Genomic DNA, 18,045 nt, shown 5'->3' with positions numbered 1-18,045 from the left:
ATACATTAAGATATTAATAACAAAGAAAACAACATATATCTTTGTAATGATATAGCACTCAACTGAATCAATATGCTTCATTATACCTTGACAGGATATCATATATTTCATTTTCTTAAAAGTAAAAATTCATCTGCTCTGTTTGGTTTCTTTAGACAAATTCTTCCACATATTTGTTTCATTTGTTTAGTGCTGATGTTTTTCTTTTATGTCTATTCCTCTCAATTTAAATACTATCAGCTTTAATACATCCTTTTTGTAAACGTGCTGAAAATATACCGTTTTGAATTTGAAACATAACTTGCATAGTATAATTGTCCACCGGGTTGCAAAGTTTCACAGCTTTTAAGTTGAAGTCTTTTGCTAATAATTGTAACAGCTCCTCTTTGCAAGAATAAAAATGCTTTGCAGACTTCTACACAATGGATCAAACAGGGAACGATCAGTGAAATGCATAATACAATGTTTCATCATTTAGCCAATCTTTTCTTTGGCACGTTTTTGGGTTCAGATAGGAAATGCCTCTCTCAAAATGTTACGTCTATACACAGTTTCCTTGTTGATTTAAATGATTCCTTCAATCAGAGTGGAATACGACACATTAAGTGGTTCTGTCCACTACTTGCCCTGACACTCCCTCATACCACACACCACTGCTGGCTGTCAGAACTCGTTCACCATGCCCGTCTTGGCGTCGGGCACACATCGCAAATTCCATATCTCAGTGATTCAGCATATGTCTGTTGGGTTTTGCTCTGTACACCCCTCGGGGTATTTTCATATGCTCCGCTTAGAATCTCACACTCTTTGGATTCACTCGGGGAAACATCCTCTGGCATGTTTTTTTTTTTTCTTTTCTTGAAAAATCCCAATTGCATATTTGTTTGTGCCTAAATCCTTTGTGTATATCTGTGTGTGTGTGTGTGTGTGTGTGTGTGTGTGCGTGCAGCTCTACGGCTTTGACAGCCATTACAGAAGCAGCTGTTGTGAGTCTCGTCGTTACCGCTAACAAGAACCTAGAGCTAAAGCTGTAAAAGTGCCTCCTGGTGGACATTGAACATTGCTGCTTATAGTCCATGGAGCATTACTGAAAGAGAGAAAAATAAACTTATTAAGCGTTATTTGAATTGCAGTGGCAAGAACATAAAATAAAAAGGAAAAAAAGACAAGGGAAACCCCCTCTATTCTTTGCGTTTTGTTTACTTTACAAATCATTTCCGTGGCATGCAGTACATCATTCAGCTTTTCTCCTTTATCATGTCTGCTTGTCTTGCACTCTGTTCTTCCAGTAACAGTGCAAAGCAAAGGACAAACTAGAGTGCCACATCGTACACGCTGTTGGAGCATTGTTGAGAGAGCGGCAGAAATTGTTGACTTTGTGTGAACAGCCAGAACAAACAGTTCAAACCAAGAGGAGGTCTGAAACAAATGTAGGGGGAGGAGGCAGGGGAGCGTTGGGGTTTTGTTGGGGCAGAAAGCAAATGAGAAGAACTGTGGAGCAAAACAATCAGATCAAGGGTCCCAATTCCTCCGGGAGGCAGGAAATTCCTGCGTGAGGAATGTCTCTGCTGTTCAAATAACATATTTCACAAGTGAAACTTATTACACCGAGTCCCCAGTTTAGCAGGTAAACTATTTAGTTAGATACACCCAAATACAACTGCCATGAGCAATGTACCTCGGAGCAGATCGCTGTGTGCTCCCACCCCTCCACCCTCATCTTGTCTTTTTTTTGCAACTAAGAGAATTAACCGACATTCCCCATAAAGCCTTCGCTGTTACTTTTTGAGGCTTTTTCAAACTTTTTTTTTTTTGTAATTCTGCTTTCCAACACACATTTTAGCATGGATTGTCCACTTATATTTCTACATCAAACTTTCTGTTCAAGTTTTTCTGACTGTTCTGCGACAATACGTTTAGTTTGTTTACGAATAGCAAATTATAGACAATTATTAATGCAGTAGCCCAGACATCGCCTTCCTACGCAGTTCCACTCGATTCAAATGTCGCTTGCAGCGCAGTCGGGGCTTAGATTTCTCCGGTAGATTTTCTACAGGGCCAATAGGCGAATGGAAAGGGAAGTTGTGAACGATGATGGCATCTTTCTGCGCCGTTTTAGAATTGCCGTCTGCCTGTATTTTCAACAATGAGAGCGGAGGAAGCGAACAAAGCCGTTCAGTCCGTGTTGGCCACGCTTCTAAATATTGAATTAATATTAACAGCCGCCTCGTTCGACTTGGCACTTCTCTGTTCACAGTTGAGGACGGGTGTTTGCGCCGCGGGCAATTTCCGGTAAGCGTCATAGAGTCGAACCGGCCAAGCGTTAGCGACTGGATAAAGTTTAAAACCTCAACAGAGCCCACGCCTCCAGGAAGGGTCGTTTCTCAATAGCAGAGGGTCCAGACCCTCTACGAAGCAAAACACAGAATAGAATAAGGGGCTGGTTTTTACCAGAGTAGTAGTTTAGTTCAAAATTACCAAGTGTGGAGCTGTTTTCTCTCCTATGCTGTGGCAACGTTCTTCAGCTGGAAAACAGTCACCCATTACCCAGAGGGCAGACTGAATATTTACTTTGGATCAAGTGTCCGCTAACAAAGAAGGGGGTTTCACCTCCTTTGTGTCTTACCATTGCAGATGAGCTTCCTTCAAGGATTAAAGTTTTTGTGAAAACATAACGTACTGTAGTCACACAGTGGTCAGATGTGACATTCTGATTTTTCAGATAGCATACCTAATATTTTATGAACATACATTTTGTGTGACAGGATAAGTTAGGCATGTTCCTACTGATCCTCATCACTTTATGCCAGTACCGCTGCACCACAACACAATTTCATAACATCAGCACACAAAGACGACATTAACGTATTTATTGGCTTTTTTTTTTTTTTTTTTTTTTACATCAGGCTTGCATTGTGATATGAAAGCGCAACAAAGGTTTTTTTTTTTTTTTTTTTTACATTTCACTGTTAGAAAATTGCAACACTGGATCAAAACATGTCAAAAGGGTTTCTGTCAGACTCTTTGGTGTTTGTAATTTTTTTTGTCTATGTAAATTGTGATCTAACAATGCGGTGTGCAAGTTGGGACCCCTTTTCAATTAATGTTACAGTAGAAGTTACATCTTTCTAAGTTAAAGGTTGTACATCTGCTTACCGCATGGGAATATTAAACACAGTTGTAAATATTTGTCGGCACAAAAAAGAAAAAAAATCCCATGTCTTTTATTCACTCTCTTTGTTATTTCAGATGTCAAAAAAAAAAAGAAAACTTGAGCTAACCAGATGAATTGGTGCTTCACTCACTTTTCCCATTCAGGGCTCCAGAAGGGGGGTGAAGGATGTTCAAATTCATGTAATAACATGTAAACGTCACACTGAGGGTCTAAGCAAAGATTTGACATGAATAGCTTCTAGCTTTGTGTGATCTGTGCTAACCAACAGATCCAGCTCTGAAATGGCACCATTAAGCTGTGACACATGCGCTCCTTTCCAAGCATTCTGCATATTACAATGTGACATTTAAGGTCCAAGAAATGTTTTTTTTTTTGTTTGTTTGTTTTTACAAGCTACTAAATATCAAATCAAAAGATCTGATCATTTACAGTACTAAATGAAAGTCCTACAGTAACAATGAGTATACCTGCTCTGAACTTAACATAAAATATGTTTCCAAAAATCACCAAAAATCACATCAATGCATTATTTGACCAATATGTTGTTGATATATAGAGATTAGCTTTTCACCAGAAAGTGTCGGAAGCATTAGTAAAAGTCAAATCCTACAGTTGTTGGAGTTCCTCTTGAGATGCAGCTTTGCCATCAAATTAGAGTTGATTCATGCAGGAATCATTTAAATATCTTACAGATAATTGCCTCAGCAAACACAGTCGGGTTTTGCGCTTCTAACTTAAAACTCTGCGGGTGAAAGGTCTTGGAAACGGCGACTCGCTCAAAGGGAGAGGTAGGAAGAGGAGGCTTTCTGCAACGCTGCACCGCCTGCATCATACGCAAAGTATCTACAGCGGCGGTTTCTTTTCTGTTTATGTTTTTTTTTTTAAACAATTGAGAAAAGAAAACATACCAAAGTTAAACTGAGCAATTACAGTAACAGATAAAAGTGAATAAGCAAATTACAAAATTACAATCAGTTACATAAAATGATCTCCATCACTAAAATCATGCATTGGTTGAATATTTGTATAGACATTCTTTAAAAAAGGTAGAGATGACCTATGTGCCATCTGACCAGTGTTGGAGTGTGAAGTACAAATAAAAAAGGGTAACAATAATTAAGCAAAAAAATAAAAATAAAAAATAAAAAAATACCGCAAGTCTTGTTTTCTTGTTTTCTTTTCTGCCAAGATATGCAAATCCCTTGATTTTTTTTTTTTTTTTTTTGCGAAGAGTCGGGCTTTCTGCGGCCTGTTAACGAATGGTATGTCTTGATGTTAACACATATGCAAATTAGACCTGCTGTCTTCTTCTCACTGTCAACACATTTAACAGGATGAGGCCGAAAAAAAAAAAAAAAAAAGAAAAAATCACAGGATCCCATGCTGGTCTGCCAAGGTGGTAAAGAGAGGAAGACAAACACAAACTGACAAATTACAGCTCTTCTGAATCACTGGGCATTTCTGTGTGTTGCCACACAGCACGGATGAATGCGGACCGTCGTTCTCCCTAATTTCGTTTGTTAGATTGTAGCTGAAATGAGCCTCAACTGCGTGGAAATACAGTAAACACGGCTTTTAGGAGTCAGTGATGTCAACCGCCACGGAGCCGAGCCAGGCTGGTAACGCTGTCATTTGAAACACATGAAAGCGGAGCGCTCTTAGCACGAAATGCGGGGCTGTGTGAGCTGCTGGCGCGTCATTGGGATGCCAATGTGTGAGATGCATTATGCAAAAAAAAGAAAAAGGTAAAGTGGGGATGTTTAAACCTCAGTGTTTTTAGAACTAGAGAAACTCTGGTTTGCTGTTGGCTCAAGAATCCCAAAGCACCAAACTAAACAGAGATGGAAAAAAACATAAAAAATCAAAAAGAAGAAAAAAAAAGTCAGATTTAACCAAGAACAAATGGATTCCATTCACATTTCAATGGAATATCACTATAATGTGGCAGAACTCCTATGCTGGATCAAGACCTGCGAAGGAAAACAGAAAACATTTTTTTAATATTTTTGTTAGAATTTGAGCACTCAGTGCAACATTTCTGTGCCATTTGAAAAAGAAAAAAAAAATCTGCCTGCTGCACTTTCACATAATTTTCTTTATACACAGACACAATATGATCTTTTTTTTAAATGCTCAATTTTGGAGTTTCTCTTTACTTGTTATTTATAGCATGTTTGAGAAAAAGAAAACAGAATTTGAAACCTTTATGCCATCCATTGTAGTTTGTTCTGTACTGCTGTCCACAGTTTGTGTTTTTAAATAAATCTGAAGTACTGATAATCCTACTTGATACAAATAGGTGAAATTACAGCCAACCTTTGGATTAAACTCCATTCAGGAATGTTTTTTTTAAAGGTTTGTTTTCTTTAAGACAAATCCTTCTACAAATGGAAAGTGTGAAAAAGATTTGATCAAGATTTTCTTATAAGAAATTGTGCCGTATCTAAAAAAAAATAGAAATCAATAAAAAAAGATCAATTTTACTTGTACAATGAAAACAGATCAGTATTATGACAAGAAAAACCCATTTGAAATATGAGAAAATATGATGAAAAAAGTCAGAATATGAGACAACGTTGTATGTTCTTACAGTTACAGAAAGTGTTTATTTAGATTTATTTAGATTCTCAATTCTGTCTGAAAAGGTTAGAATTTTGGGAAGAACCAGCTCTAAATTTATGTTGTGTATTTTTTTGTATATTTTTAGTCTTGGCCTTCATACACATACCTGAGGTCATATTTTAAAGGACATATGTATTTCTGATACTTTTCTAAACTTTCAACTTTTTGTTTAACGTCTTTTGTACACATCTATAATTTCAAGGTCAGTGCCCATGTATCACTAAAAAGCAGGTAAAGGTGGGGAAAAAACACATTCTTAATTCATTTTCAGATTTTGGTGGCAGCTCTTTAAGCTTTTGCCTAAAGGATGCAATTTTCTCGCTGTCAACGTTCAAACTGAGCTAGCGCGTTTCACCTAATTTCAGACATGCTTTAACAAATACGTCTTTATTGCACACATAAGAGAGGCTGGCTGGAGTACTTGAACCTCTATAAAAGCTCTTTCTGAGAGGATCTGGGAGTAATTTACTGCAATGATACACTTTCTAATAGAGCTATTTGCAAGTTCAACACCCTTGGAGCCCCGTCTGAGGGAAAATATCAAACTTTGAGAGGCTGTTAATCTTCACGGGAGAATGAGAGCATAATACATTAAACCATCAAATATTTTAGCCAGGAACCTATTAAGTTCCTCAAGTGTCTCAAAACATTAGGAGGCTCCCTGTATGAGGGTATTTAGTCTCTGCTCTTTTATAAAGGTGAGTGTCAGTGATTCGACTGGTGGAGTATTGGTTTAACTTACAAAAACAAACACCGATTTGAACTGAACAGCTGCAGCTCCAGGTCTACCGGTCAGAGTCGATTAAAATCTACTGTTTTCGTTTAAGTACTCTGTCGTTTGCTTTACTCACTGCGCTAACTTGCAGTTGTTTGTTGTGACGAATCGCCCGGTGTAGTGAATGTTGCACCTCACCACGTTGTTGGTGAAATCCGACTCGAGCACCAAGAATTTGGGGTTCACCACAAGCTGGAGGGAAGGAAAAAAAAGAAAAACACACAAAGGAAAGGAGATGAAGCCGTTCAAAATAAAGTCAAAACTCAGGTGCAAACAATACACATGCACAAGCACGACCCGGCACTGCTTTCAAACTAATTTTAACTCCATCTTTTATTTTTTCCTTTTCCAAGGCACACAAAATGTGACCAGACAAACAATTCAGGAAGGAAGCGAACTGCAGCCTGAAAAAAAAAGCATCTCTCACCTGAAAGCTGAAAACTTTATGAATCGGATCGATTTGTTTTCGTGGCCCTGACCCTCTCCCGTTCCTATGAAATGCAGCCGCACTCGCGGTCTACAAACTTCATGTTTCAATGCACACCCAGCTCTCTCCAGACTCTCACCTTTAGTATGTAGTTTCCAGGCTTGATGTCGGTGATATCGATCCACTGGCAGTCAATATCAGCATTGTAGGTATCGTAGCAGCCTGGACTCAGACCCTGAAGAGGCAGCGGGGGGAGGGGGAGAGGCTTTGAAAAGAATACTGATTGGACTGAGCTCCAGAGGTCAAACGCAGGGCCTCACTAAATTATTCCTACCCAGTGAAGGTCTCCCACGTTTCTCATGTTGCAAGCACAAAAGTTCAATGGATTTGATACTGATTTCATTGGATTAACCAACCGCAAAAACAAACAAACAAAAAAAAAATAAAAGGCTTGGTGTGTATTTGTATTGAGCCCCTCTTTACCCTGATATGACCTACTCCTATTGCACTTTATCAGCCTCAAAGTGCTTCACACTTCATTCACCCTTTCACACACACATTTATACGCTAATGGTGACAAGCTACTATCCGTAAAATAATATCCAATAATTGGTTGTGGTTTTTTTGTCCCCTAGAATTTGTAACTAGAACTTAGTGTGTAATTTCATCTCAGTATATCCCAAGCTTTGGATGTCTCACGCCATCATCTGAATATATGAGAGCATGGCACAACTACAAAACTACCAAGACGAGGTCGTCCACCTTAATGGGAGGAGTCCAGGGACATGACTGCTGGGTTAACTGGTCTCTGTAAGCTGCCCTGTGAGTGTTTGCATGCGTGGTTGTCGGTCATGTTGCCCTGTGACGATGGAGTGGCGAGCTATCCGGGACGTACCCCGTCTCTCGCCCAATTTAATAAAATAGTCAAAATTTTGAAGGGCATGTTTGTTCCAGCAAAAAAATAAAAAAAAATAAAAAATACAGGCATACAACTGCAGATTTATAGTCAGAAGACCCTTTTTCAGCTGATTATTCTGCTTTTGTTTGTGACATTACCTGAGTGTGAGAAGTGCAGGCGTAGCGCTTCAGGTGACCGAAGTCACAGGTGGTGTCCTCCAGGCAAAAGCTGGCCTTGTGTCCCTCTGCCACCTTGCGCCCCGTGCCGACCTCCAGCAAATCGTAGTGGCTGAACTCGTCCATGCTGTGGTAATGTCTGTCAAAATGAGCATCGGAGCGACACGGTTCAAAACACGTGAGGGTGAACGAACAAGAAGGGTCATAGGTTCAAACCAGGTGTATTTCCATCTCTCTGGAACTTTCAGGTTCCTGTCACAGTGTGGATGTGTTAGGATATTTAGAAACTCTACACTGGTGTCTTTCTCATATTTCTTTCTACTGACCCTTTGTAACAGACTGAAAAGACCGAAACATATATTGATATCATAGATGTAATGTTCGACTTACTGTTCAACCAGCCACTCTCAACAAGTCACGCTGTCGTGTGTATCAAATATAAAAACTCCAAACTGTTTAGTACTTTTTAAATACACACTGGTAATAATGGTTACCTTAAATAATACACATGCAGCTCACAGTGTAACTTGTGGTTGTAATAGATTTATGTTGTGTGTACTGAAACTGTTGACCTCAGAAGGCAACGTCTTCATGAGCAACGCTGCACCTTGACAGCACATCATCATGACTGATCAGCGGATAATGGATATTAATTAATGCTTTCATTAAAGCATAGCCGAATCAAAGCATCGCCACCCCAACGGTGGATATATTTTTAGTTAATTAACTTGTACCAGTTGGCGAGATCAGAGCCGTCTGTGTGTGGGAATGTGTGCGCGTCGCCGCTTCCGAGAGCATGCACACGCATCTTTGTTTGCCTCGGCAAATAGGTGTGTGTGGGCAGGGTCTGAGCACGCGCGTCGCAGCGTGCGATTGTTTGTGAATGCGTGTTTGCACAGCTGTAGGAGCTTAGGCAAGCCTGGATACACAAGGCCACTGATCGACTCTCTGCTGAAGCGTAGCATGAATCATGGAGTTACTCTTGGTGAGAGACCGAGTCAATGAGCTGGTCCATTTGAAATCATCTGAGGTGTTAACTGCCGTGTGCGTTGGTGCTCTCCCAAGTATCAAAGTGACCCCCAGGTTGCTTTTCACTTTTGCAAGCCTGCTGTGCTCATTATTACGCCGCTCGGTTGCGAGTGTGCGTTTTCGCAGGGAGTGACAGCAGCATAATTCAGCAGGGAAGAGGAAAGTTCTACGTTTATTTGTTGCTACTGGCGACTTTATGCAAAACACCAGCTGCATTTCCATTACAAATGTGAGCGAATCATTGTTTTCTGCTGATGTCCAAAAAACACAATTTAACAATTTCGGTGTTTCCACTAAATAAGAAATTAAATTAAAATCATGCGAGAATAAGCCTGTTTACATGATAAGTCATTAAAAAGCATAGCAGCCATGTTATGTAAACAGCTACTAATATATATTCATAATTCAGCCATGGTACTAGTGTGCATTTATCAGCCATCAGAGGAGATGGGAGAGGGTTAGGGTTAGCAACCCTAACCCAAACAGCGAATACCTGGGAGTGGCTACAACATTTTGGGGAAATTGTAGTAGGCAGCTGGCGATTTTACAGAAGACCTATGGATTCAACAGGTTCAAATGATACACACCTTTTTATGCTCTGTGTGATGCTCAAAAAAAAACCCATCATCCCACTAATTCCTGCTGTCTTCTTCATGGTTTCTGTCAGTAGTAACCTCCACTGTTGATCACATGACTCATGTGATGCAAAAAAAGTGTTTCCATTACAATTTTGTGAAAAACATCTATTTTCATACGACTGAAAAACCATCTCATCCTAGAGCAAAAACTTTTTATTAAAAAAAAAAACATGATTTTTTTTTCAGAACTCGGTATGTTTCTATTGTGCGAATTTATTTTCTGAATTTCAAGTTGTGCAATTTTATGGTTATTCGAAACACAGGGATTTTTTTTGTCCCTCTAATGTATTCATATTTGAATACTAGTCTTACGAATCATAAACAAATTCAAGAAAACGAAGACGTCCTGAATGGGAGTTACTAAAAACGCCGCATGCTTCTCACGAGCTGCCCTGCTGCTAGTAACACGTCCGATGCCCCTGCAGTAGCGACACGTACATTTGAAGTGTTTGCTGTTGAGAATAAACGTACAGCCCAAATGATCCTCCTAAGAGGGGTTTCATAAAGTACACTGAGTAGATATTTCACTGTTAAACCAATAATATGGCTGAAAATGGAAGAAACGCTGATCTCAATGCTACCACAGGATGGACTTAAGTATTACTTAAATTTAGTCCAACTTTCTGCTGTAACCGCTATTTTTGTGTGTTTTTTCTTCCCCATCATGATGTAACTGTGTACATATTACAAAATATGATTAAGTGCTGCTGACTTTAAATATGTCGGTGAGGTAAGCAGCTCCTACAGTCTCTTATTGTCAGAAAATCTCAGACTATGAAAATATTGCCCCTTTTGCCTTACTTCATCTCCCAACTCTCAAAACAGCTTTACTGGAAAAGTCATTAAAGATTGTTAGTTGACTTTTAAGGGAAAGTGTGCACTTTCCACTATTGGAACAAGTAGACATTCAAGGACTCGTATGTTTCTGGAGACAGGTGACTGACTAAAAATAACATCCATGTAGAAACCCGTCTGATGTTATGGAGTACAGAACACCATAGTGTTGCCACGGTTCTGGGTGTCGATGTAATTTATCCTCTTGCCGACACGCTAACAGTCCTGATTCTGTCTTTTTAAAGATTCATAGTGCTTTAAGAACTCACAGCCCTTAGGGGTGGCTAAGTCCAGTCCGTATGAGCTGCTAACCTGCAGCTTTTGGATGCATCCTTTCTTCAGTCCACCTGAATCAGATGAATGGCCTGTTGCCAGGCCTCTGCAGAGCTGAATGACTGTCAGTCGGGGAATTTGTGTTCTGGATTTGGCTGTATGAGGAGCATGGTTGCAGCTAAAAGTTGTAGGATAGAAGCTCTTGAAAACAGGAATTGGGCACCCAAGCCTTAAACATTTTCACATTTTGCAATGTTTGTGTATGAAAATTTACCTGAGAGGTAAATTACGGCGCCCCCTACAGGACATGGAGGATTTTTTTTTTCTTTTACGTTACCTTGCAATAATGTACTGATCAGTTCATGCGGCATAATTGAATGCTGTAAGCCTTTCTTACGGTGGCCATCGTACTTTCTGCTGTTATATAAGGTTCTTGTGAGGTTTTTCCATGTAGGTTAAAATCTTGTTGTGAAATATCAGAAGTTTTATATCTTTCTTTTAGCATAGAAATGCACCAACAAACATATGATATAAACGGAAACTTTCCGTAAGCAGGAAAGAAGAAGATTACATCTAAACTATTTGGACTATTTCTGAGTTATTATCACAGGGTAGCAAAGTCATCTGACAGTTTTGATTGTGTCTCTGTTGTGCTGCTCTGAATGTTTTCATGTGCAGTTCCATCTCAACCCTACTCACAAACAGACATAAACATGCAGTTAATAAATTGATTTGCAATCAGGTTTTTTTTTTTGCACCAAAGAGTTAATAATAATAAACACGTTTTTACTGAGGCTTTTTAAATACGTACACATTTGACATTTTAAATTGACATTTGTGACTGCATACAAAAAAGACCAGCAAACATTACAGTAAGCGTATTGAGAGGGAACGCAAAAGAAATATTTTTCCCCTAAGGGACTCCGTAGCAAATAGCTGTAATTAGAGAAAACTGTTCAGTTCTTCACCCAAAAACAGAAACAGCCTCACAGACCTACCAGCACATGGCTGTTCACCCAACCCTGCAGGCCTGGGAGAGAAAATATTCCTCACAAAATCAGTCGAAATGTCCAAGGTAATGCTGGAGAGGCAGAATTTTATGACAGGGTAACTATTAGTCATCCACTTAACTCTGTGGTCTCAGTTTCAATTTGTTACAAATTGCAGACCTTTCGCTCCCACTGGACCAAAATCAAACCGTTTTGCTTTACACCAAACTCTGCGTTTGGCGTAAAGCAAACCAATACACACTATCCTCACAGAGGAACATAGTGGTGGCAGAATCATACTATGGGTGTGCTTTTCTATTACAAGGACAAGAGAGCTGGTAAGAGTTGATGAGAAGATGGATAAAGTTAAATATATGGTTGAAAAAGGGGCTTGGAGGGAGAAAGGGAGATTAACCCTTGACCTTCCAGTGGAACATCAACGATAGAGCTACTGACCTAGAGCTGCCAAGGAAGGATTTATATGGAGGCATGTTTTCTAAAGTGACCCAATTATGTTTAACACTTGAATTGAACAGAGAATTTGTGGCTGGACCTGGAAATATATGTTACCAGACATTCTCCACTAAATCTGACAGAGCTTCAGAGATTTTGCAAATTATGATCATCAAAGATCTGAGTCTGGTGGAAAATCTGTCAGAAGTGCACTTAGAAGACTTTACTGCAACAACGGTCCTCAAATAATTGACTTAGGATGGCTCAACAAATATCCATCACAATGTTCAGACTTTTATTTGTAATCATTTGGAAACCTTGTGTCATTTTCCTGCCACTTCACAATTATACTCTGCTTAACATGAAATCACATTAATGTTAAAATGTATTAGTGCTTTTATGAGACTCTGGACATAATGAGAAACATATGGCATGCAGTCATTCAAAAAGTGTGTGTATGTAAAACCTAAAAGGTTAAAGTACAATCATTGTTCCGGAAACTACCTCTCAAAGGCTGCCTTGAGTTTATTATTTATAACATATGTTGTCATTTCCAGGGAGAAAGGAGAGATAGAAACAGAAAGCAGGTTAGAAAGCCGGAGGTGCAAGACGATAAGCTGCCTGGATGTGTCCCCAGCTTCCTTGGAATCCTGGATCCCCTCACTGCCTGTGTAACCTGCTGAGAATGCAGCGCTGGCAGGACACACAGGATTTCAAAGAACGCCTCGTAAATGTAATGTACAAAAACAAAAAAAAATTCCACTCCGTCTTTATGGCCCAAAGGCATTTTTCAACTCGTGTCGCACCAAATACAACAGGACTTTTAACGTCTTTTGTTTTTTTCAGGGCCGCATAAAACACAGGCAGCAATAACATGTTGCTTAGAGAACTGTCTCACAGTGTCCTGACATTTGCGATCAGAAATGCGCGAGCGGGACACACATCCCAGAACCTGAACAAACACGAGACTGCTTTCATAAGAGAGCGAATCAGATAACGTGTAGGATTCAGGAAGTATTTTTGCAACTTAAAAAAAAAAAAGAAAACGTACATGAATGAAAACTGCCCACGCTTTCCGTTCTTACTCAAACGGGCCATATGCAGTATGTGAAAATGTTTGCCTTTGGTGGTTTAAAAAAAATTAATAAAAAAAAAAAAAATCACAATTCCCAACATTTCAAAGGCCTCGATTCTCAGGAGAGCGACGCTTCACTTCCCTGGTTTTGTTACTGCGGTGTAGAAGATTGGGGTGAACGCAGGGAAAAGCAACACGGCGTATTTGACAAAAATGTAGGGCAGCAAAGTTTATTGTAAGAATCTGGGCTAGTGCATTTCTCCCCCTGAAAAGAGATTTCTTTGTAACCAAACACTGTCCCAGAAACCCACATCCACCCCACCGTACTCTGGCGGCCTCCTGGCCTGTTGTGATGAATTGACAGGAAGAAAAGTATTGAATCGTGATTCTGATCGCACAGGCAGTGGGAGTGATTGGCTCGGTTTATCCATCTCCTGGGAGCCGCTGCGTACATGTCAGACTGCTGTCAGGCAGCGACAACATTGCCGACTTCCTATCGGCCACTCAACATTCCTCCGAGATGAGAACAGGAAAAGAGAGCCTGGATTCGGCTTTAGAGGGTGATTTGTTTGGACACGAGATAAAAGTCGCCTCGCAATTTGTATAATGTCGGGGGGGAAAATGTGCGTCTTCTGTGGCCAGAATGCCTAAATGCGAGTGTTTTGGTTACGTTAGCTTAGGGCGCAGATTTGCAGTGGAGTTTATAAAACTGAGAGCCCTGGTTGTTTTCACTGTCCAACTTTAGGTTTCGAGACTTGAAAGAAAAAAAAAAATCTATGTTTTCATGTAAGATTCAACTAAAAGCAGACAAGGCTGTCAGAAGGACATATGTACAGTATCCAAAAGGGTCCAGTAACATGGATGCAGCTGCAGGAGTGCACACTATTAAAGTAATACTAAAATACCTTTTGATTTGACTTGAGCGTTCAGACATCTTGAGTCCACATGTGTTCTGAATTATAGTCACTCTGATAAAGTTGATGTGAAGTTCAGCTGCGCTGGCAGGAATTCCTGAAAGCGGCTCGAGGAACGCACTTTGGCCACAGTTTGCAGAGAAGCTAGTTTGATTTACAAATCATAATCGTGAACCACCTTGTTAAGTAAAGTTTATTAGCAGTACCCTTTTGGAATGTGGCCATAATAAAATATGTATGAGGGAGAAGAACTGGAGTGAAATAGTAATTAAAAAAAAGCATTTAAATATGTTCACAAAGGCCAGGGTGCTAAAGCTGACATAAATTATATGCTAACTGGGAAATAATGTTTTGACCTGGATAGAACCAGTTCATATTGCGATGGTGGATTTGGTTTTGTACTTTAAACATACATACCTTATTTTACTGTCCACAGACAGTAAAATAAAACTGTAAAAAGGAAGAACAATACCAATTTTACTTCTTAATACAGAAGTTCACAGATCATTAACAGAAGCTAATTGACGCTAATTGAAAAAACAGAAAACATTGAGAGAAACTACCTGCTGGAAAAGTCGGTAGCAGGTCAAGATGATATAAAAACAAAAGTAGTGAATAATTAAATGAAAACGCATTTGCTTGAACCTCTAAACCAGGGGTGCCCAAAGTCGGTCCTCGAAGGTCGGCATCCTGCACGTTTTAGTTCTCTCCCTGGTGGTAGAAACAACCTTTTCAGCATGTCAGTGTTCCTCTTAGGTCTTCTAACGAGCCATCATTTGATCCAGGTGTGTTAAATCAGGGAGAGAACTAAAACATGCAGGATGCCGGCTGTCGAGGACCGACTTTGGGCACCCCTGCTCTAAAGGTAATATAAAAAAATACAATCACAATTCAGCAGAGTTACAATTCACTAGAAACCACAATTGAACATGAGATTCATGAAACAATTGTATTTCTTGAAGTGAAATAACATAATTTTACCAAAAAATGCATAATCTGGTGAACAGTTCTATCCTACTGCACACATGTAACTGACTACATGGACTATAGGAAGTACGCTGCAGACTTACTGGTGACAGCTGTGCCATTCCCAGGTATGACGAGGCCTGTTGGGCATGAAGTCAGCTGTGCCTTTGTTCTTCACCCTCTGCGGAAATCGGAGCAGGACCCTAACGTCATAGTCAGTGGTTTCAGGACGGTAGGCAGAGCTATAGGATGGAGACAAATGTGGAGGGAAAGAAATCAGATAAGGGAGCATGTCCAACTTCTTGCGAGAGGAATGTCTGCGTGTCTGTTTCTCATAAGTAAAACAGCGGAAGTAAAAAATAATAAATAAAAAAAGAGGCAGAACTGGAAAACTACGAGCCAGAAGTATATCTACTAAATAATTTATCCTACAGATTATAACCGTCTCTTCAAACACTGTTTCAATGTGAAAAACACTAAACAAAACAAGATGCATATTCTGTTGTACAGACCGGTTTTTTTTGTGAGAAAAAGGAGGCATAACCTTCAGTTCACAACCACTGAAGATGTAAGCCATTCGTCTTGTGACTGTTGTTGACATTGGAGTGGATGGCAAATTACAAAAGCCCATCTGTGGGTGATTGCAGCAAACTCAGAGAGGATATACAGGGCTTTGAGGGATGGGTGTGCTTCTGATGGGAAGAGGGCAAAGTGAACACCCAGAGGGACGACACATTTCATTTCAGAAGCGGCCGGCCTGGGGCTCAGAGGAGGCTTTTCACAAACCCAGACATTAAACCTTCATCCCTAAAAAAATAAGGAATTAGTTTACTGATGTTGTGCTCTTAGGTTTAGTTTCTCTTTAAATTGTGTTTAATATTGTGCTTGATTAGTTTACTAATTCAAAACTGCGGTTTTCAAAGTGGAGGCCAGGAAGACTGGCAACCAAACAGGGGTTTTGTAGAAGACCTTCAGAAACTACGATGTTAAATTTAAAACTAGTGTTTGACTGAGATATTTTATTATTAGATATTTTGCAACTGAGATGGCTGTGGCTCAGTTTGCCTCCTCACCCAATCACACCACCATTTGGCATAAACATGCAGCCTTTTGCATATGAGAACAATTTACTTAAACTGCAATTAAAGAAGCAATTCCCTTAAACCATTCAGTTGGGGCTCATCTGGGATTTGAACCCAGGACCTCTCGCACCCAAAGTGAGAAGCCTACCCGCCAGACCAACGAGCCGCCATCTGCTAGCAACCTGTAAGTGTGAGACAGCAGGACATTCCTGTCGCAGATTGGTCGGCACACATGCTTTTCTCATTAAGCCAACTGGTTCAAGAGCACCTCCAAGTGGTGAAATGCATTTACAAGAGGCTCGTTGATTTGGAGCATTTGTTTAGGGTGCGAGATCCCGGATGAGCCCCTTTGAACACTTCTGGAAGATGCAATCAATTCTGGCTATAACATTCAGCATTCTGGGTATTTGGGAAATCTTCCATCTGTCTCACAGGAACTCCCTTTTAAAAGGGCAAACACCATTTTATGAGACCAGTGATTTTTTTGTTTTTTTACAAAAACAAAAGAAAAATCCTACAACCGCTAAAATATGATGCCATTCAGATATTTTTTTTTACATTTTGTGAAGAAGGAAGTTTCTTCTTCAGAGGTTTTGGTGTTGTTTCCTTCTGTGGATATTGTTGCAGCGCCACCACAGGTGAGGAAGTGAACATATATATATTTTTTAAGCATTTAATTAATTTAACACAGCACAGTATGAAAGTGAACCACACCGTCTGAAAATATCACACATTCTACAATTTTTCTCCTCAATCGAACATAGTCTACCAGACTATCAGGCGTGGAAACACAGCAAGTCTAGAAATCATGTTAACACATTTCTTTCAAGTTAATGTACAGTCTATCATTTGAAACTCATGCAGACTTTGCTTTACCTCGACAAGCATTTTTCCTCTGCAGCACAGCGGAGGGCGTACATGTGGGCTCTTTGGATGTATGTTGAAGCCTGGACATAGTTTGGATCCGGAACCAGGTCAGGTAAACCTGAAACGATGGGGAAAAAAAAAAAAGCTCATTTTTCATCACCACATATTCAACGCTGCAACAGAACGCTCCAATGTTTGTTAAAGCTACTGCATAATCCAGAAAGAGTTAATTAGGTCTTAAAAGAGTGAATGTTATTTAACCTGCCAAATTTACTCGTGGGGCTGCTGTTATCATTCCAGGTATATCCGAAGCGATCCAAAGGTCAGCACCGTCAGAGTGCTTGTTAGCATGTTGGTCATTATCTTCTGTGATCTGTGAAATATGTTGGTGCCGAATGAAGATGTGAGGGACAAAAAAAACCAAAAAAAACCCTGAGCAACAGGACCCACAGTTCAGGTCTGGGTCACATCAGGGAGACTCAGACACTAATTATTCTGCTATTCAGAATTTTATCATCACTTTCTAATAAGAGGTGGTGTTTGTTTTTTTTTTTTTAGTTCAAGCCACTAGATAAGAGTTGTTGACTGAGAGAGCGAGAGAGGCCACAAGAGCTTCATTTCGGTCTGTGGTTGCAGAATCACTGCACCAAAAAAAAGGTTTGTAATAAACTTATTCTCAGCTTCGCTTTCATCTGGTTTACAACATGTAGCTCATTATTATGAGGGGTAATTTCTTCTCAACGTAAAAACCACACTGTATTTACAAAAAAGCATGTCATTATTCAGTTGTTTTTATTCAAAACCAAAACACAACAATTATCCCAAATTCTGTTAAAATTATATATATATATA

The 18,045-nt window shown here is 39.7% G+C and overlaps 1 protein-coding gene across 1 annotated transcript in view; it reads right to left on the bottom strand.

The window, feature by feature from the left end:
• Positions 1–2,938: 2,938 nt before the first annotated feature.
• loxl1 (lysyl oxidase-like 1) overlaps positions 2,939–18,045 on the bottom strand; it is a 21,148-nt gene continuing 6,041 nt past the window's right edge. Inside the window, exons 2-7 of the mRNA XM_007549038.2 lie at positions 17,203–17,311; positions 15,349–15,486; positions 8,056–8,212; positions 7,139–7,234; positions 6,649–6,764; positions 2,939–5,145 (exon numbers count right to left, since the gene is read on the bottom strand). Of these exons, the coding sequence (XP_007549100.1) occupies positions 5,139–5,145; positions 6,649–6,764; positions 7,139–7,234; positions 8,056–8,212; positions 15,349–15,486; positions 17,203–17,311 (623 nt within the window). The 3' untranslated portion in view covers positions 2,939–5,138. The remainder of the gene's footprint in view (positions 5,146–6,648; positions 6,765–7,138; positions 7,235–8,055; positions 8,213–15,348; positions 15,487–17,202; positions 17,312–18,045) is intronic.

This window comes from Poecilia formosa, unplaced genomic scaffold (genome assembly GCF_000485575.1).
Source record: "Poecilia formosa unplaced genomic scaffold, Poecilia_formosa-5.1.2 Scaffold29, whole genome shotgun sequence".
Classification (NCBI taxonomy): Eukaryota; Metazoa; Chordata; class Actinopteri; order Cyprinodontiformes; family Poeciliidae; genus Poecilia; species Poecilia formosa.
The sequence above is the reverse complement of the archived record's forward strand: the minus strand, read 5'-3'. Positions and strand labels throughout refer to the sequence as shown.